Source organism: Leptinotarsa decemlineata, unplaced genomic scaffold (genome assembly GCF_025532065.1).
Source record: "Leptinotarsa decemlineata unplaced genomic scaffold, Ldec_3_MD MMD2_tig00026294_RagTag_RagTag, whole genome shotgun sequence".
NCBI classification, from domain to species: Eukaryota; Metazoa; Arthropoda; class Insecta; order Coleoptera; family Chrysomelidae; genus Leptinotarsa; species Leptinotarsa decemlineata.
Genome location: NW_027412674.1, coordinates 4,264,854 through 4,287,442, shown reverse-complemented (window position 1 = coordinate 4,287,442; position 22,589 = coordinate 4,264,854). Strand labels below are relative to the sequence as shown.

General features: G+C 34.8%; 1 protein-coding gene across 1 annotated transcript in view; it reads right to left on the bottom strand.

Moving 5' to 3' along the window:
- The window catches only part of LOC111511978 (CD276 antigen homolog), a 179,731-nt gene that overhangs the window by 45,014 nt on the left and 112,128 nt on the right, over positions 1-22,589 (bottom strand). The window contains exon 4 of the mRNA XM_074180194.1: positions 17,186-17,303. Within this exon, the coding sequence (XP_074036295.1) occupies positions 17,186-17,303 (118 nt within the window). The remainder of the gene's footprint in view (positions 1-17,185; positions 17,304-22,589) is intronic.

Below are 22,589 nucleotides of genomic sequence, written 5' to 3'. Positions count from 1 at the left end.
ATCTACCCATGTCATCGGTGACAGTATGTCAATAACATTCATTCGCTTATTTGATCAAATGCCAGCCATAGAGTTGATTTTTTAAATTGATTGCTTCCTTTCTTTCTTTGGAAGAGTACTACATTTGTTGTATCAATATGGAGAAGTAGAAGGCCAAAAACTTTCTTTCCCAAAAATTAGTCTCTCCTAAAAAAGTATATCCTTTCAATTTGAACAAAATGTTGTACCTACATTTCACATGTTTGAATACTGTTTATATTTTTTTCAGAATAGCATCATACTTCGGATCCTAGTCAGCCTTGGAATTCGAAGATACTGTGAGAAATAGGAGTTAAATATACAGTGATAATTGTCAACAGATGATCATGATTATTCTGTTGGTGAATGGAAGAAAAGAGAACGGTATTATTACGACTTTACGTGGGACAAAAAGCAGATGCTGCAGATGGCTTACCCCATGGTTGTCAGGGGTGGAAAACGCAACCCCTAAAATTCATTTCCAATGTAACTTTTTGTCTCATTATTTGTTTACCATTTAAAAACCCATTTTCGATAGCCTGTTTCATTCTAAACAAAAAATGTCTCTTGGGTTTTTTGCCCAAAATAAACCAGTTCACAGCAAAAAAATTATTTTAGGAACAACTAGAGATACAACGTCATGAATGCGAAAATATGAAACTAATCTATCTAGTAGGTCGCTATTAGCGATAGTGACAATTAAATTGGTATGACGCTGTCAGTTAGTAAATTTTTGAAATTGAATTAATACTAATTGTGTTCTTGATTTGTTCTGTTCTTAATTTGTTACTTTAATAATCCACTTGTTATTAAAATGGCTTACACAGATGAGGAAATGGCTGATATGCATTCCGTTTACGGTCTGTCGCAGGGGAATGGGTTAGTAGCTTCTAGAAGATATGCTGAAATGTATCGTCAACGGCAGCATCCTTCACATAGAATATTTGCTCGACTTCATCAACGATTACGAGAATATGGTTCATTCGATAAAAGAACGCAGGATTGTGGTCGCCATCGTGAAGTACGAACACCACAGCTTGAGGAAGCAGTACTTAATTTGATTGAAGAACAACCTACTACCAGTACTAGAAAGATTGCTTCCCAGCTAAATTTTGATCATATGACTGTATTTCGAATTTTACGAATGTAGTTTTTTTCATAATTTTCATTTTCATAATTACCACATATGGGCTGATGAAAACCCTCACGCTATTGTCGAAACTAACCATCAAGAACAGTTCTCTCTTAACGTGTGGCTAGGAGTTATTGGGGATGATTCAATTGGGGATCATTTTCTACCTCCTCGATTAAATGGTGGGGCATACGTTCAATGTTTAAGAGAAGTGCATCTAGTACTGCTGGAGGAAACTCCTTTTTGGAGTCAGAAGGGATATGTTTTTTATTCATGATGGGGCTACCACCTATTTTAGTCAAGTAGCACGTCAGCAAGTAACTGAAACATATGCAAATCAGTGGATAGGTCGAGGAGGACCACAGAACTGGCCCGCTCGATTCCCGGATCTCAATCCTCTCGATTTGGTTTATCGTACTCCTGTTCGCGATGTAGAGGACTTAAGAAACCGCATCATCGATGCGTGCAGGGTAATCAGAGATACTCCAGGAATATTTGAGCGAATACGTGGCTCAATGCGCCGACGTCTAAATGCATGCGTATTGTCTGAAGGTAGACAAATTGAACATTTACTATGATTTCTACATATTGTGTGTTTTGTTATTAATAAATTAGTTTTGTTTATTACCTTTTATCCGTTTAATGCAGGTACTAACTACAAAATAACAATAAATCCAGTTCGCATTTATGACGATGTATCTCTGTAGTTGTTCATAAAATAATTTTTTGCTGCGAACTGGTTTATTTTGGGCAAAAAACCCAAGAGACATTTTTTGTTTATCATGAAATAGGCTATCGGAAATGAATTTTTAAATGGTAAACAAATAAGAGAAAAAGTTACAATTAGAAATACATTTTAGGGGTTGCGTTTTCCACCCCTTTCAACCATGGAGTAAACCAAATAAATTACTGGCTAAGTGTCTTTTTGGTAGTACAAAACGTCAGGTTAATTTCAATATTGTAACTTTTTCATTGCTTGTGAAAAAAATGTTTATACAAATTATATGTACCCCCTTTAAGTGGCTGTATCGTAACAAGGGATGCTCCAATGAAGTTTCTTTATATGAAAGATCCTATCTTTTTTTCGATGATGAATCACTTTCTTGAATGTTTTACACTTATTCAGTTACACCCTGTATATATACATCCTCTTGAAGATGATCACTGGGTGATTGAAACACGTGTCGAGGTGTAGAAAATGAAGGTTTGGTGTTGGAATAAAACTGCAGTAATATGCAATGATACAATCATATTTGAAGAAACAGGAAAAATTTTCTAGGAATACTCCTGAAATAGAATATGATTACTGTTTGTTACTCAGACAGAATGGGTCAAAAATATTTCAGAAAAAGGGGATAAGAAAATGATCCTACTCAATGATCATATATTTTGTATCTCAATTTTTAGCCAGAATTGAAAGCATAAAGAAAACTTATTTAATCACTCCTTTTAATGAATAGATTGGAAATGTTACATTTTGGACTTCACTCAGTCCAGAGTTGCATATATTTATGATCTTTCTATGTATATTTAGCTGACTTCATCATTGCAGGGTGTACCAAAAAAGACCTGATGAAATGTTGAACGAACCAATCAAGACGACGAAATGGTTCAATGTAGAATTTGATAAGAAAACAGTTCAGATTGCGTTCTGGAAAGTTTTCAGATGTAAAAGAAAAACTGACGTAGGACTTTTCACATATAGTCAATGGGCATACCGTGGGATACCGTCAGGAATTGTTCTTTTACATCAGAGGTGCTCAAACTTATTTTGTATACCGCCCACTTCGAGAATTAATTATTTTCTAGCGCCCCCTATTTTTTTACTTTACTACATCTTAAGAATCACAATCGCAGTCATTATCTTAATAATTAAATTATGTGTGTCATGTGAAAATAAAACTTTCTGGTTAGGGTAACGTAAAACACCATTTTGTAATATTAGGAAAACTTTTATTCATGTCATTAAAACAAACATTTCAATTTGAATTTCAAAACTAATCCAATGTGAAGGATGATTTTGATGATTTTTAACAAGTTTGTTGATATCAGGCTCGAATTCATTCAAAAACAGCCGTAAGTCACCGCGTTCGGTAATCTGCAACCGATTTCTCTTTTTAGTAAGCAACGTTGCCACAGCACTAAATCCACGTTCATACAAATATGATGATGGACACACATATTGAACGAAGGACCACAATCGAGGGTACAATTGCGGAATTGACCTTAGTAGCCAAAATTCTTGGTATCCATTTTTGAATTTAATTTTTATTTCCTCGTTCGTTATCAGTTCTATGAGTTCTTCTTCCAGCTGGGGTGATCCTTCTGTGTTGACATTTGAAAAAGGATCCAACACCCAGTCCGGTATCTCCAATTTTAAAATGTCCTGGAATCGTTCTGCGAAGTCACAATGGATGTTCTCCAAATGTTAAGCGTAAAGGAGCGGTAAAGTTTGTGTTGAAAGCAGAAAAACATTTTAAATTAGTCATCGTCACCCTAAACCACTTCAACGCCCCCCAATTTTCTCTGTGCCCTTTACCGCCCCCCCTATAGGCGCCTAGCGCTCACAAGAGGGCGTTATCGCTCACTTTGAGAAAGACTATTTTAGATGATTTGATTTATAGCCAGTCTTCAAGTATGTCCAATGACTATATGTGAAAAGTTTTCTTTCCTTATACGAGGAATTGGGAAAATTTCGGATATGCGGTTGGTTACCTTGTTCTCAGGCAGATAGGCAATGGCAAACCTGTTGTTTGTTGTCCGCTTCAGCCTAGTTCGATGAATGATACTCTGAAGGAATTTGATTTTCAATTATCGGAAATCATCGACTTTATGTTGATGAAACAGCCCGAAACCGGTCTGTAAGTGTGTTCCAATAATCGAAAATCTATTGCAGCAGTTGTATCGCCAACAGCATATGCAGGAATAACTTCAGTGACTAATCCTGCACTGACACCTGTCGGATATAATCTAACGCCCTTCGTGGTATTAGTCACGGGAGTAGTTGTTTTCCGCTAGGTGTCAGTCCATTAACCTAGGGAGTTGAGACTGGCCTGAACGAATTGCTCTTTCAGATGATTTGACTGACGTAGGGGTTTCTTCCTAAACTGTATTCAAATTTCTAAATTTATTTTTGAAGATGAATAAACTATCAATGATTTGCTGAATTGCTATTGCAAAATAAAATAATATTGCGAACGATAAAGCAATGTTGCATTTCGTAAATGTCCTCAGTGAGTTGAAGATTGCAGATTTCTATTTTTTTCAAAAAAAAATTAACTGGAAAATGGAGCTAACTGTCCCAAATTCCTACTTTATAAAACATTGTAAATTAACTGATTTCCCTGGCGTGGTATACATTAAAACAACCATAATTGAAATAAACGTCGCGCGCGCTAATAAAATTCAAAATAAAACCGATGCCTTTAATAGCAGTCGAAATGAGAAGAGACTTCAACATTTACTCCGCATCAATGTTACCCTCTTAGTTGTTCGTCTACGCGTGTAAAAGGAATCTAATGATGTCTTAAAAAGGTCGTTAATGTGGTTATAAAACGGATTCACTGTATGTCTGTCTATTTGGAGTTGCGCTCGCAAATTCAATTTTTTCATATCGTACGATCTTGGTTCTCACGATAAGGATAAATACGTTTAACTGTATGAGTGAAAAAATTATTCGCATTTCATCTCGACATTGATGAACATCTTCAGAATATCGTCTTTTTTGTGGTGTTGTATGAACGTTGAGTAACCTGAATAATATTCATTCTTGAAAAAAACGCGATGAGAATTCAGAACATTATAATGTCATCAAATCGACATATATAGAAAAAGAAAACGAAATATTTTTCAATAAACAATAAAAAATAACAAAATATTAAAAAAATTATTTATAATTCACACCGCATCATATACCGAGTATCTACGAGATTCTTGTACACAGTTCAGATACAGTTGGAGCTGATATTTCTGATTGATGAATGAAAACCTACTTCGGTTCAACCAGAAATGAAGCTGACAATTTCAAATAGAACCCCATATATTTTCAGACCATTCCATAGAATATATCATTCTCTCTTCAACAATATAACAGAAGTGACCATTTCCTTTCAGAATGGCCCCGTAGGAGCCATTTTCTTCAAATTCAATTTGGCAACACTGACGTCATCTATCAAAATATCGTCAATTAATTTGTTGTTGTGAGAAAAAGAAACGGGGTTTGCTAAGTTGCTGTAACTTTTTTCCCGTCAAAAATTTCTTGTTTCTTTGAAAATACTTTCTTATGTAGAATTCAATGGTGTAAAAAACTCATTTTTCCAAATGAGATATCAGTGATTATTGATGGGAAACTATTTTTTTTCAACGAGACACCCTGTATATTCCTGCATATTCCAATAGAGCTCAAAACTACCTCTCCAAAAATGTAACACACTTGATGTTTTGCTAAAGTCATCTTTAAAATACAAAGCTTTCAGGTTTTTTCGTAAAGACTTTAAAACGCAAACTTTGATCAAGTAGGCTTCGGACGACGCACTGATAAAACAGAGAGAAATTAGTAGTTATCAAATGTTGAGAAACCTTTTTACAGAAGTAATTAAAACATAAAGTTTCAATGAAACTGAACGTTATTTTCCGGATTAGTTCAATAGAAGTGAGAGAAGCAAAACTTTGCATCACTGCCGCTTTCAATTTGTATCTAAAATTGATCGGCAATTTAAAAATGAGATCTTTCAACCTTCCCCACATGTAAAAGTCTATAGGCGTTAGATCCGGTGACCAGCCAACGGTTGAGTCCTTGGTTAGCTATCTAATTATTACCAAAATTCGCAGCCAAAACAAAATTGGTGACAATTGCAATGTTGAACAGCGAAGCTCCGTCATGTTGAAAATATATTTTTCTGAGCTCCATTAGTAGCAATTTATCAACGAAGGGTTCAATATTTTGCCTTGAAATGTTTAGATGCCTCTGAGATGTAAGAGTGCCATTATAAATGAACGGGCCGATAATTCTGCCCCTAAAATCACCTGCCCACACAATGAATCCAAATCTTCCTAGACCTCTCTGCTACACAATAGCATGAGGATTTTGTTGTGCCCGAGTATGAGAATTGAAGTGGTTGAAAATGCAGACACTGCTTACATAGGCAATTTAACGAAAAATCACGCACTTGGTTACAAATTTTCAGGAACCACTGTCAAAAAGCCATGGTCTTAGTTGATGAACTCTTCTGGTCCTGTATGGCTTGAATTTGTATATTTTCAGAATCTTCCTAACGTTAGTTCTAGGTAGGCCACTTGATAGTTTCAAATTTCTCGTTGAAGTTTTGGGATTATCTTCAACAGCTCCCAAACAACTATTTCTTCCAACTCCTTATCCCTATTTGATGCACATAATGTTGACCTTTTCTTTTCAAATTGACCATCATCAATTAGGTTGTATCAGAATCTTGCGAAAATATTTCTGAAAGCTTATTTCCTCTTTGGATACCTCTCGTGATACAAATTGCTTGCTGCTTCTGCATTTTCCCTGGTTTGGATAAAACATATCCCATTTTTCATAATTCTCATACTTCATTGCGAATGTATTTGAAAATTGAACAAAAACTACTAGTTGAAGAGTGTCTTTCCTGCCTAAATCAAAATTTTACAGCTAGCTACCAGTTAAGATTTGCATTTTGTATTATCGCCGTATCGTCTAAAGCCTACTTGATCAAAGTGTGCGTTTCAGATTCTAAATGAAGAAAAAATTAAAGCTTTCAAAAGATGACTCTAGCAAAACATCAAGTGGGCTACATTTTTAAAGGTGATTTTGAGCTCTATCGAAATATGTAGAATATAAAGGGTGTCTCATTGAAAAAATAATTTTTACATCATTGAAGTCTACGTAAAAAAGTGCTTTGGAATTTTTTTATTAGAAATAAGAAATTTTTGACAGGAAAAAAGTCACAGCAACTTTTTGAAAATGCACATTTTCGTAAAACATGCTGAATCTCAGAAACGATGATAGATATCGATATGCGGTTTCCACCTTTTAGTTTCTCATAAAATTTGACTGTCATGCATGAATATCAGTTTTCATCTATCAGATTTGAAAACAGGAGTTTCCCTTCAAAAGTTTCCAATTTGGCCCACTCGGTACAAGTGTCTTCATTTTCGTTAAACGGTTATTTAACATTCCTTTACACTGAAAAAAAAATACACACATACAAAAAGTACATACAATGTTGGTGTAGAATAAACTAGTTACCCATAATAATCATCGATTGCGCGTGGGGTTTTATTTATCTAGTATTCCATGTTATGATCTCTTTATGTATTGATATACCGAAAACGTATGTAATACATTAAATATAACTAAAACTTGTTTTATTCATACATATGAATATATGTATACATATACATACACACATGTAAAGGTACATAGTGTTTCTATTCAAAAATTACAATGAATGTATCTCTATGAATAAAAAAAAAAGGAATAAAAAATCAGTTTTTCTCCCATTTATAATTTACTACCAAGAGCTCAGAATTTCAATCCTATATCCATATATTATGAAGCATGATAAGATGAATACAATGAAAAAATTATTAGAGAAAAGAAATTATTAAGAATATTGAGTTATTTTGATATCCCCTTGAACCACATATTTTTTTAAACAAAATAGGTAACATATTCTTTTAACTCAACTCATCCGAATCAATAAAATTACAAATATCCATTCTATTTGAACCAAGCAAATAGTTTTTCACGTTAGTCCTGAACAATTTTATACTTTCGACACTGGCACAAAAGAATGAACCACATAGTTTTTTCGAAATATTTTGCTGCATGCAAGACAATCTGAACACAAATAAACAATTTTTGTCAATTTTAACTTTCACATTGTAATATACCAATTATTTAAATTTCTATATTTTCTGACACTTATTCAGAGTCCATATTGTTTATTTTGAATATTTTTATTCAATTCATAGTTGGATATACAAATCAACGTCAACTTTCCTTTTTTTGTTCAGTCATAGACTTGCTTCCCATAGCTGCCTGCATCCGTCTCTTCAGTCATAGACCTAAAGGGACGGATGCAACAGGTGCTAGCATTGCCTGAACGAATACCGATTCTTTATGTTAAGGATTCATTGACTGGCTGTGTCTGGCTACACCTAGAGAACAGACATTTTTGAGAATCATCTATTAGGATGAATTCCAACTTTCAAGGTTTATATAAATATTAATTTGAATCGGATTATATAAAATTGAATTTTGAGTTTCATAACTTTTGATGTATAGTTCTGCCAGCTGTAAAACAAATGATAGAATAAATTGAATGAATTGGAAAAAACGAGAACACTGAGAAAATTTAAAAATCGACTAAACTGACGAAGTCGATGAACTTGAAATACGTTAAATATTCAGGGGTTTCATACACGGGAAACAGATCGTCTTTGATATGTCTGGCAGTCATATCGATAAATACTATTTTTCAAATTATTTTCTCGCATACTGGGTGATTCAGCCGATCGTGGCCAACAAAAAATACATTTTCTTAAATAGAACACCCAGTATATGAATACGCTATATTTTTTAGCTCTCTAAGGACTTTTTGTTTTCGAATTTCTTTTCATTTGCATAAAATGTTTCGACATTTCACTACATCTTTCATCAGAAGTATATTATACGAAAAACAGATACTTTACAAATTATACTAAGTTTTAGTAATTGTTGTAACCACAGAAAAATTAATTTTCTGACGTTCACTTACTCAAATTTGTTTTTCGAATATTGAAACTAATCGCTAGTACATTGGCATTTTTCATATATACCATCTTTTGATAGTTATCAGCAGTTTCAACGGTAAGAAATGCTGAATAAACCTATAGAATATTTATACTAACTTTTCTTTAAAAACCCATTTATCCATGACTGACATCAAAAAATGAATCTCGGATTTTGTCAATAACGCTATGTGGTGGAGTTTCTTTGGCGTGTAGATTGAATCATTTGTATTATGAATTATGTATTGGAAGATACAGGGATTTTCATGATGAGCGTTAATTAGCCGTTTCTGACAAAGTATTTAACGGATCAACCTGAAAATTTCACAGTATGCATAAATCAATATGACCTACACGCCTAAAATATTTCAGACGAAGCGGCGTTGTCGCTTCTACTATAAAGTAGCGGCTTCTTTGATTTTCCGAATGGAACACACCATATATAATATCATATTATGATTCATTATCACTTTGTTAACAAATTCATATACTATTTCCCTATACCTATCTATTACCGTTTAGAAGATATAACTTAATTTCGATATTTTTTTTACCAAACATGATCTTTTATAAATGCTGATAATCTTGAACTCTCTTGCACTAAAACAGGGTCTTCAAAAATGCAGATACTTTGAACTCATGAAAAAATGAGTGGAACTCAATTTTTTCAAATGGAACACCCTGTATATTTCAACATTTTTGAGTTCTACATCCAATTTTAGATCAAATTTGTTCAGATAATACTATTTCTATTTTGAACCTTTTCGAGATAAACTGTTTAGATAGATTATCAGCATTTATAAAAGTTCATGTTTGGTAAAAAAAATATCAAAATTAATATATATCTTCTGAACGGTAATAGATAGGTATAGAGAAATAGTATATGAATTTGTTGTCAAAGTGATAATGAATCATAATATGAAATTATATACGGGGTGTTCCATTTGAAAAATCAAAGAAGGCGCTACTTTATAGCGACAACGCCGCTTCGTCTAAAATATTTTAGGCGTATAGGTCATATTGACTTATGCATACTGTGAAATTTTCAGGTTGATCCGTTGAATAGTTTGCCAGAAACGGCTAATTAACGCTCATCATGAAAAGCCCTGTATGGTGTAAATGGTCTATGCTTTGGGGGAAGTGACAGAAACTGCATCTAGAATTTACAAAGAGGAGTTCCCCGAAAGATGAAAGGGCATTCCAGGCTCTAAAAACAAAATTTGGAAGAATTGGTAATGTTAATCACGAGAAGTTCGAACGTGTCTGCCCTGTAACAATAGGAGAGAATGTATTTCAAATTGCTCTTCACCTTGTTGAGAAGCAAGCAAATTTCATCCTTACCACATGCCATTGATGCAAGAGTTAAGTGGAAGAGATTTTGATATTTTTTTTTCATTCATGTATTCGTGCCACGTGCCAGTATAAGGATGTCTGCAGAATGCTGTATAATGTCCGCTGTAGGTAGACACTGTGATTCGAAAGTGCATTTAGATTATAACGACAAGGAGTCACATTTTCTGTCTAATCCATCTAGAGGAAATTCGATGGAAACATTTAACTTGTCTCTAAATCTTACTGTTTGAGAAAGTCTTTTAAAATGAATGACTAAAATACGGGGAAACTTATGGTTCGATAGAGACTTTGTGCATTTTCTTCTTTCCTTGCAACTTGAACACGTCGGTTTTTCATGTCCATCCAAAGTTTCCTCTCTTGTGAAGAAATCCAAGCACTGTGATAAATTCAATTGGCCAGTTCTTTGTGGTATGGGGAGTGACAAATCCCAGAAAGTATCGAAGGTTACAGATGAGTCTCAATGTGTGCACTTCATCGTGGATTTTAATTGACCAATGAAATTATCTACAATCTTAGAGTTATATGTACTCAAATAAATCATCCATGACTCTTGTGCTTTTTCGCTGTCGCTCAAATTTTCGTTAATCTCCGTTAAGGTCGGTTTAGGTTTCTCAATTAATTATTTAATGTAAACCTTCTAAAAGATAACGAAGTAACTCATGAGCGTCTTGATGTGCATGACCCATGAATTGAGGGACAAAACTCTGAATCTGACTTTTCAAGGAGACTGTGTTCACTGCTCAATCAGATGAATCTTCTGACCACAATTCCTTGATAACTTCTGCGAAAGTTTTGATTAAAGCACCCTCCATATTGGAAATATTGGTATTGATATCTTTCATGTTCCGTGTTAGGAATCACACGTTAAAAGGTGAGACCTCGTTAGTCCTTAGCTCGCACAAGTTTCTCAACTTCTGAAAGTTGTTGTTCGTATGGGGACAACAGCTGATTAACGGAAAAACAGATTTCAAACAGATTTTAAACAGATTTTAAACAGATGTACTCATCCTTTTCCAAATATTCCAGTGACCATCTCGTATTTGATAAACATTGGATTGCACTGTTCATGAAACAGGTGTTGCCAATATTTTTCAAACCATTAAGCCCAAGGGTTTTGACTGAGGAATTTATCACTGATTCAATTGTGTTGTAGCTGTTGGTGATACGTTCGCCACCGCTGTTTTCATTCCAGTAATCACGGATGTAATGATTCTTCCCATTATGGGACCAACGGAATAAGGAAGTTGAATTTCTTGTCTTCGGTTGTCATCATTCTTCTACCAATTTCTTTCATTAATTCATAAGCATGAGATCCAAAAACACCAAAGGTTTCAATAGCAACAGGAAAGAAACAGTGGAGTGGAGTATGTCCGAAATTTTGATTTTTCTGCAATCATAGCAGCTGCACCAGTGGAATTAGACGTAGAGGCCAAGTGTGAAGCTGCAACTGTATCCACGCAGGTGAAATCCCAAACCAGAGGTTTCCCAAATTCCCAAGGAATTGGACTCATCCCGTCTCGACTAACACCAAGGGGTTCAAGAACTGAAAGAACCTCTGCAGTGGCTAGAGCTCTTTTTATAAGATCATTAATGGAATGATGTCTTGACAATCTGCCAGAACTAAATTTACAACTTAGGCCATGGTAACCATTTTCTTCTACAGTGGATCCACATCTGCATTTTTGACTAACACAAATTGAAGAACCTAACCGAAGACCTATCGAAATCCTAAAAGATGCATCATCTAAGAGGGTACCCAAAGAAGCCACGGGAAGAGCATTCAGCCAGGCACCAGATTCTTTGGACATAAAAGCTTTGAGTCTAGACATTTGAATACCACACCACACATCAACTTTCTGAGATATTTGGTCTCTACAATTCACGACCCAATTTGTTCAGCCCTAAACCTCATGTTCTGGGAAGATACAACACCATTCGTGGTAAAGGTAACCTCATCACTGTATAAGATATACTTTAAAAAATTCCTGTCATTGAGATAATTTCCCTGCATCCATTAAAAATACTCCATACGGCGGATTTCGTCTCCTTCGTGCAAAGTATGTAAAAATTTGGGTTTGAACGCATACATTTTATGCCTCTTTAAACACCTCCATATTCTACTGCGGCTCATTTCAAACTAATTCTAGGATCAGCTTGATGAGCCGCCAATATCGTATCATCATCAATATGATGTGTTACAATTTTTCTGTCCTTTATCACTTGGCCGGTGCTCACGAATAGATTATATATTTTATGTACAGTTCCAGGGTGTACAGCTACCTCTAGCGGGTGTCTCCTATCAAATTCAGCGGCCGCTTCATGATAAGACCTCACCTCTTCACCACAATTAAAACAATTTCAATTCTTGCTTGAAGTGACAGACGTGGCATGTTGAACGTTGTCAATCAAAATGAGCTGATATCATTTAAAATGGAAACTTCAGAAATATTAAAATATGAACAGGAACTCACGAACAGAAAACAACTGGAACATAGGAACAATATCCAACACAAATACAGGAACAATAAACACAATGGGAACAAAAACACGGCGGAAACAACAGAAACAACGGTGATTCAAAGAACAACAATACTAGAAACAACAAATGCAATGAAAACTGGTCTGGGGGTTAATACAACAAGATCTTTCAACAATATTTCAGGTTGACAGTAAATATCAATGAGCAAATGTTTTCCATGGTGATTTAAGGGCGCTGCATGATTCAATGAAACTGATGTAATTCAATCCCTTCAAATGATTTCAGACAATAATTTAGCAAGTAAGTAAACTAATCTAAATTCTACCTGTTCACAGAGTGCGATTTTTTCTTTAAAAATTAACAGTTGTTTCGGTGTTGCAATGAGTATGAAGATAATTTTGTTTCAGATGGTGAAATGTTTCCTCAATATTTTGATAAAGGACCCCGCACATTTTTTATGAGAAATGGGTTGCCTTGAATTTTGCCGGAATTTTGATATGTTGTAGTTCTTGATGTGCTGATCGAAAGTGTCCACAGCCAATATATATATATATATATATATATATATATATATATATATATATATATATATATATATATATATATATATATATATATATAGTAAAATTAATTAACGGGGTCTCTAAGTCAAAAAATCAAAACTCCGCTTTATTCTGCCAAGCTTTCGCTTCTAATGGGGAGCTTCTGCAGATCAGTTTGCTGAATTTTATAAATGGTCAAAAATGTTGTGGAACAATAATTATTCGAGCCGGTCATTTTTTGAAATTCGATTAAAAATGCCATTTCTGAATTTTTGGAAATCGAAAGGAGCAAAGAGACTCCATAGGATTTAGCATATCTGAATAATATCGAATATAAATTGTCTGAGATGCATGAGCTATCATCAAGTTTTATTTATTCTTCTTCCAATTAATTTTCATGAATGATAGCTTTGGGGATTCATGAGGTTCTAATTGAAATAACGTTTGCGAGCTGAGCGAAATCGTTTAACGATCATTCATGGAACAAATAAACATATTGGTAGTAATGAATCTGAAGTCGTTTGGCTTTATTATTTTCCTTTGGAAATAATTGATGTCAAATAAAGCTTCAGGAGAAATACAGAGAGTCGTTTTAGTACACTCAGTAAGTGTCTCATTAGGTGAGTGATAAATAAAGCAGCAATAAACTCAAACAACTTCAAAAGTCTTCTTTTATTACATAATTAAAGCGTTTCTGGAACGAGGCTAACCGATTGATGTTGTTAATTATCTGGAACCACTCATCTCATGTTTGTTCTCATACAGAATTGAGCAAAACAGGGACTTCTACAAAACTCATTATGTATTGAGACATGAAGTAAATTTTTCGTTTTTTTTTATTTGAAAGGGGCCTAATTTGTTTATTTGATCAGCATCTCAACGATACAATAAACGTTTGTTTACAGATGATTGACAATGTTTACCTGCAGATTGAGAAAACGCAACTGTGGTGTTGGATACTGTTCTCTACGAACAGAGCATCGAAGAGGTTCTTCAGAAGGGAAAATACACGAAGATCGTACGGGACCTTACTGCATCATCTAAAACGAAGTTGTACCAGTCTATTTTTCGGAAAAGGAGATATCATCGCTTACACCGTACCACAGTAAGCCCCTCACTTGTATAGACTACCCAAAATCCACAAGAAGGACGTTTCGCTCAGACCGATCATTAGCTCCAGAGATTTGGCTACTCAAAACTTGTCTAGATTTTTACTCCCCATTATACAACCATTACAAAGAAAAAACATCATCTTGTGTGAAGAATTCAAGGCAATTTGTCGAACTACTAGTGGCATCAACTCATCATTTTCGACGTGGAAAGCCTTTACACCAACGTTCTGGTCGAAGAAACACTCTCAATCATACAAACGGAGACCTAGAAGATGGAAAAAATTTACCTATTGAAGTAATTATGGAATTACTAAGATGCTGTGTACGAAAACTTTTATTTCCAACTGAAAGACGAATTATTTACAGAAGATGAGGGACTGCCAATGGGATCGCCACTTTCACCAGTCAAAGCCAACAAATATATAGGGTGATTTGAAACTCTGTCCATTGAAGAAGCCCACAAGAAACCTCGTGTCTAGTTGAGATACGTTGATGATGCCTTCATAATATAGAATCATGGGAATACTGAACTAGACGCTTTCCTGAAACACATCAACAGCGTAAGACCTTCCATAACTTTCACAATGGAGAAGGAAGTCCACAACAAATTGCCATTCTTAGACGTATTGGTAAAGAGGACCGACACCAAGTGGGAAACATATGTATAACAAAAATCCACTCACACAGGACAGTATCTGAACCACGAATCCAATCACCAACAATCGACAAAAAGAGGAATCATCAAGACTCTCTTAGGGCTCTGCAGTACGAACTTATGAAATTCGATACAATGAGCCATTGACGAAACTCATGAACTCATGGATTCGTTATGAATAAAATAAAGTGTGTAACAATGAAAACTTAACAGAGCCGTTTTTGAATATGAAAAGTGAGATTTTTGAAAAAAGATCGAACACGTCGATTTCTAATTGAAAGGGGACACCTTTCAGACTAATCAGATTTTTTGTAGTACGTACCCCCTCGGAGGGGTGCGTCCGACGACTCTTATTTAGACAGGGAAAGTAGGTCGAGTGGCACCTTGTTTTAAAGGTCTTTCGAATACCTTTACAACTCTGTTACAAAATTACAAAATTCAAGGAGACAGGTTCGGTTTTAAATTAGAAAAGAAATGTTCAGAGAAAGGTAGTGAATGACGATAATGCGACTGGAGTGATTGATCGAGTCATCGCCAATCCCAGGTTATGTACCAGAGGTTTATCAGCAATGGCCGGAATAAGCCATATGAGTGCATGGAGAATCCTTTAAAACCACAAATTCCATCCTTACAAAATTAAACTTGTTCATGAACTCAATTAGGATGATTTTGACCGAAGACAGGAGTTTTGTGAGGGCATGAGTGAGAGATTAATGCAAAATCCCGAGCTGCTTTATAACATCTGTTTTTCGGACGAAAGCTCATTTTATTTAAATGGTTGCGTGAACCGTCACAATTGCCGTTATTGGTCGAATGAAAACCCAAGACAATACGCAGAAATACATACCCAATATCCCCAAAAGTTGAATATCTGGGCCGGAATATTAGGCAATCATATTATAGGTCCATTTTTCATTGATGGAAATTTAACCGGTGATTCTTATTTACAACTTCTTGAAAAGGCAATACAACCTCGTATAGTTGAAATAATTGAACAGGATCCAAGATGTCAAGATTAATTTATCCATTTTCAACAAGACGGTGCACCACCTAATTATGGCCAGCAGGTTCGAAATTTTTTAAATAATCATTTTGAAGGACAATGGATTGGCAGAAGAGGTCCAATTGAATGGCCAGCACGATCACCAGATTCAACACCACTGGACTACTTTCGGTGGGGATATTTAAAGTCTGAAGTTTATGCTACACAGCCAGCCAATTTGGATGAATTTCGTCGTAGAATTATTGATGAATGCCGAGCCTGAGATGTCGAATAATGTAAGAGCAAAATTCGAACGAAATCTTTATTGTTGCATGGAGCAAAATGGCGCACATTTTGAACATTTACTGTAAATTTCCTATGTGAGTTACCCTTATTAGGTGTTACTTTTTTTGTGCGTGCTTTAAAAACAATTATTGGGATTTATTAACCCTAAAACAGTTTTTTAAACTTTTCTGTGTCATCAGCATTCAAGGAAATCAGCAGGTTGTATTCGTTGTGTAGGTTAGTTTTTAGTATGATTCACTTTTTTATCAGAAGCATAAAATATCCACGTCAAAAGGCAATCTTCATAAGGAGGTGCCACTCAATTCACCTAAAATGTAAGGGTGGTAACCAACCCCTTCCCCCGAAAACATCTCGTAACAAACAAATAATTTTACTTTATTACGAAATCAAATGGACACGTATTAGCAGGTTTTCATAAAAAGCAAAAATTTATTTTTTTTATGAAAGTACTGAACGTAAATTGTACCTTGAAAACAATTTGATTTATTTTAAAAAGAGTTGAACTCAATAAAAATACCTTTAAATCTTGAAATTATCTCGAAAACTAATCGTTACAAAATTTTTCTTTTAAGAGAGATGTAAAGGTATTCGAAAGACCTTTAAAACAAGGTGCCACTCGACCTACTCTCCCTATCTGAATAAGGGTCGTCGGACGCACCCCTCCGAAGGGGTGCGTACTACAAAAAATCTGATTAGTCTGAAATGTGTCCCTCTTTAATTAGAAATCGACGTGTCCGAGCTTTTTTTAAAAATCTTACTTTTTATATTTAAAAACGGCTCTGTTAAGTTTTCGTTTTCACACACAGTATAAATATCACAACATGTCAACTTACCTTTGGCCAATATGCAAACTCATGCTAGGTTCTGGGAATACTCCTTCTGCGCGGCACATAACTTGAAACATTTTGCTCCCAATGTATTCTTGCCGTAGCTCCAGGTTTTTTTCAGGAACTGAAACCAAAATTATTGATGATAAGTTGGGTATTACCATATTCGATATTAGATTATGTTCATTATTTCGTTTGTAATTTCATTTCAAACGTTTCTAAAAGTCGTCACTACTGGATTTGAAAATCTTTTAGAATAAAATATTGTATTTGTTGTCTTTTTAAATACAGGATGTTTCGGATTTTCACGTACAAAATCATTTCTCTTGCGGAATTATGAAAAATGAGATGGAATATGACATTCGAAATATGCGGAGGATTGAATTCATAAACTCAAAATACTGCTTGCGTTCTAGATTCCGGAGTGAAGCGAATCAATTTTTGAATCTTCATGCACGAGCTGAAACTGAACTTCTGAAGTATGTCAATTCCAATTTCTCCAGCTCTCTTATTTATTACGTCACCAACACAATTTCAAAAACACACTTTTCATTGGATGATTCAACCAATGTTAAAACAACTCAACATTGAGTATAAAAAATCACATATCGAAAAAATTGGAACAAATTTCCATTCGAATTTCAAAAATTATCAGAATTTCGACCGTAAAATTGTTTGTAACTTTTTTATCATTTTTGAAATATGTTTTTTCCGTTAATCAGCTATCGTACCCCTACGAACGACAACCCTCAGAAGTCAAAACTTGTGCCAGCTAAGGACTAACGAGGTCGTACCTTTTGGAGTGTGATTCATCATAACATACATCCGATTGAAGCTTGAAATATCAGGCCATTTGGCAATATGTTGTGTGTTTCCGTAGTTAAGATCTATAGACACAGCTTTTTTTCTTCTTCGTCTCAGATCTTCGAGAAACTCATATCCACTCAGTTTGAACTCACCTAAATGTCTTCTCTTTTATTTCTTGAATGAAGGACACCCCGAGAATTGAGCCGAAAGAAGTCCCAAGCAAAACAATGCAATCAACCGTGAAACTTGGCAAATCTAGCTGGGCCTCTGAGAACGATAAAGAGAAATGGTAACTATCCACTATCTACTAGGTAACTTTTATCAGGAAGTATACTCGGAAAAAGAATTTTGGCTTTAATAAATTCGGCAAGTGTTGACAACTACACATACAGGGTGTATCAAATCGATCCTCACCATTAGGATCTCGGAAAGTATGAGAGATACGAAGATGATTGAATTAGGGCAAAGTTGCATATTTACCTGACTAACAATATGCCGTTGAGAAAGTTCATCATTTATTTTTTCTAAGGGCACTACATTGGATTCTTTCTGTTTTGAATAGAACTGGATTTTACTTTTCAATGATGTATTATAAGTTATCATTCTTTTTCGAAAAATTGGAGATATTGAAAAAAAATGTATTGTTATCATAATAGGCTTTGACTTTGACTATTCTGAATCAAAATTTGATAAATGAGCTGTGTATGAGGTAAATTATACATTGTGTCCTTTTCAATGAAAAAATAACTTTGAACAAATAGCAATAATTAACTAAAACGTAAAGACGAAAGTTAATCGCAGCAAATGCTCAAAATGCTGGCCTTATTCATGATAACACAACTGTGCCCTTCTTCGTATATTATTCAATGCACGATTAATTTTCCTCCTCCCCAAACTTCCGAACACTATAACAATGCTGTGTTGAAGGTCCTCAATATTTTGATATTTCCTCTGATCATAAACTCTATTTTTCAATGTACCTCATAAGGATTTATCTATAACACTTAAGTCTGGAGACCTTGCTGGCCACCTCACCGATCCATTATTCCCTATCCATTTATCACCAAACCTTTCAGTCAGGTAATCAGATACTCGTCTGGTAGTGTGCAGTTGAGTACCATCATGTTGAAACCAGATGTTGTTATAATTAGCCAAAGGTAGATCATTCAAATAGTTTTCGAAAATCGACATTAAAAACTGGTGATAGGTTTCTCCATCCAGAATTCTTTGAGATGAGGACCCAAATTTCTATCTTTGTGAATTCTTGCCCACACGTTAATATTAAATCGCACTTGAGGTCGAATTTCTCGATAATGCCTGGCGTTGTTTATGCTCCAAATGTGTTCGTATTTTCGGTTGAATATCCCACAATTCGTAAAAGTGATTTCATCATCACCAAATAACATTTTCCAGGAAAACAGGAAAATCAGGTCTTCTTATTAGCCAATTACAAAACTCTAATCACCTTTCGGGATCACCTGGATTAAATTTTTGAGTAATGTGTATTTTGTAACATTTTAAACCGCGTTTTTTGAGATGTCTCCAAGCACTTGTATGACAAATATTCATTTCCGAGGAAATTTGACGTGTAGATTTCCCCGGGTTCACGTTTATCTGAAAATTATTAATTTTTGTTGAACAGGACACAATGTCTAACTCACCTTAAACATACCTCATTTATCAAATTTCCTTTAGTTTCCTGGTCCATTCTGTTTCCGTATTTTTTCCTCGGCTTTTCAAATGAACCAAACTCGGTGAGATTTTGATCCAATAACTTAAACATAGTTCGATATGAGTTCGTCTTTCCCTCGGTACTAACGATGCCCAATAGGCTGAAACAGCTGTATACCGGTGGCTCTTAAATTGAAATCAACCTTTCTAGATTATATATATATATATATATATATATATATATATATATATATATATATATATATATATATATATATATATATATATTGAATTATAAAAAAAAACAATTCAGTTTGTACCCCAAACATTCGGTATTCCTTTTTTTAAGACTCCCACCTATTTTTGTATGGAGATGGAGTGGTAGAAAACCAAAACCTTTCCTTCCCAAATAATAATCTCTCCTAAAAATGTATCCTTTTCAAGTCATCCCCATATTTTTGTTCCGATGCAGTGTCGCTATCCCCGTCATCTAAATCAATAAGCAGATCATCCACGATGATGTATATCACGGATTCAATCGATAGGAAATCATCCTCAAATTGCTTTTGTCATTCACAACGAGATTTCCATTGCTCGGAAGAAAGCTGTTAAGAAAGTCGTCGCAAAATTGCATGACTTCGTTGGAATGGAAAGTAACATTTCATTTGCCATGTTTTCTTCCAGTGCAGCCCAAACCAACTCAATTGGATTCAAATCCGGCTGATATGACGGTGAACGTACACGTTGTGATTTGCTGCTAGAAAGAGGTGATCTATTTCATAACTCTTGAATTTTGGCATTTGAGGGCATATAATTCAGCATGGTTTCTACATATGGAATATTACTCTCTGATAACTATGCTGGCATATCAGTTTATTCGGTTTATGTCGTTGGCATTTTGTCGATTTGTTCAACTACAACGCAATGGCAAATTTGGAGTTAACTGTCCCGACACCCATTACTCATAATCATCAAAATTCATCTCGTTGATGTGATAATCAGCTGTATTACAATTTGATTCACATCTAATGTAAGCTTTAGGCACCAACCCATTTTCACCACCCTCATGTATTATGATCAGTGTGTTCGTGTGTGTTGCGTGAATATATCTTTCATCCATTAAAATAATATTTTGATTGTGTTCCAATGCTCCATTCAACTTTACTGACTATTATGTTGTCAAAAAAAAAGCATTAGTGAAAATTATGATATGGATATGTCTTTTATATATTTAAATATTTTATTGCAGTTATATTGATATCAAAATAATTGCAATGATGGTTGATGTTTCCTTTAAATTTTGTGATTCATTCCCAGCTTTCACACACTATCGATATTGGATTACAAATGTCTACTTCTTTGAAAAAACGAACACTTACAACATGGAAGATTTGGAAAAACTTAAAAACAAAATCAACATTTTCCGAGTAATGAGTTTATAAAACGAGAATAAAAGTTTCAGTAACTAATTTGAATTGGCATTCTAATTGATCCTGATGTAAATTAATTGTAACTCATGTATAGTTACTGCTGTTGCACATTTACATTGCGGGTATATTTTTTCAACATGCACTCGAAGCAGTTGGTGTTTTTCTATCGTATGTCACCCATATTTGAAATAACGCAATCGAGAAACATGGCGAGTCAATAGCTGTTGCGCTTGATATTTCTAAGGCCTTTGACTGTGAGTGGCATGAGGTTTTGCTGGCCAAACTTCGATGCTATGGCTCATCGGATCATAAACGTTTCCTGCACCATCAACTCTGTGTTCCCCAGGGATCCATATTGACTTCAACCCTATTTTTTACTGTACATCAACGACTTATTGGAAAAAACCAAGAATCCAATAGATTGCTTTGCCAACGACAGCACACTTGTCTTGTCATTACATTTGGATTCCAGGTCATCGGCTGTGGATGCACATCTTCACCGGCAGCATGAGGTTGAATATCTTAATGAGGATCTAGAAGTAATTTTGAATTGAGGTGAGAGTAACCAAGTTCGATTCAATGTCACAAAAACCCGGGCATCGCTTTACTCAAAAATGATAAATGTCTCCGAACTGGATACAACCTTTCATTACTGGCGCTCATATCTTACAAACCGTTACTAGCTGCGGACTCCGCATGCTGAAATATCCCATCTAGGTTAGATTTTTTCTGTATATTATTAAAATAACACAAAAATCTTTCAAAGAAATCTTTATTTGGTTAATTTGAAACAAATACCTCATTCTAACAGGGATTTGATGATGAATTTAGAAAAAATTCAAAGTGATACAAAAAGTTAATGTTCATAGAAATCTGAACAAACACAAATTATATGTTCTAAACACATAAACTTATTACATGATCGACATGAAAATCTTGTTGAACGGTTTTTCTTCCTATCACAATAGTGGCGCCTTCCTCGAATATTTAATTGCAGTTGACCAGGTTCTGGAGTCCCAATATCTAATATTTCTTTTATTCTCAGATATATAGTTTTGGGAATATTTGTTTGCATTGCCCGTATACGTAGATAGTTTTCTGCAAGTTCTGATGAAAGCATATGTAAAAACTTGCGCCGCGGCACTTTTTTATCTTGATTCTGTAAATGGTATAACACCATGGTGTTAACCCCAGCTATATTCAATAAAGAATAAAACATGACGATCGGTCATCGACGAGTATTCCTCGCGCAGTTGTATGCAGCACACATTTTATCATCATGGTGAGGACTTGATGTAAGTAAGACGTTTCTATTTCTCTTCGGTATATAAGAAACAATGGTCATATTTTTTATCGAAGCCAAACATACTTGAGCCTATTGTTCTTCCTGTTGGATTAGAAGGAAGTTCTCTCTTATTTTTCCTAATGGTTCCCAAAAATGTGATAGTGTAATCGGATAATAGAGTACGCACGAGTGGTAGGTACACTAAAGAAACAATTAT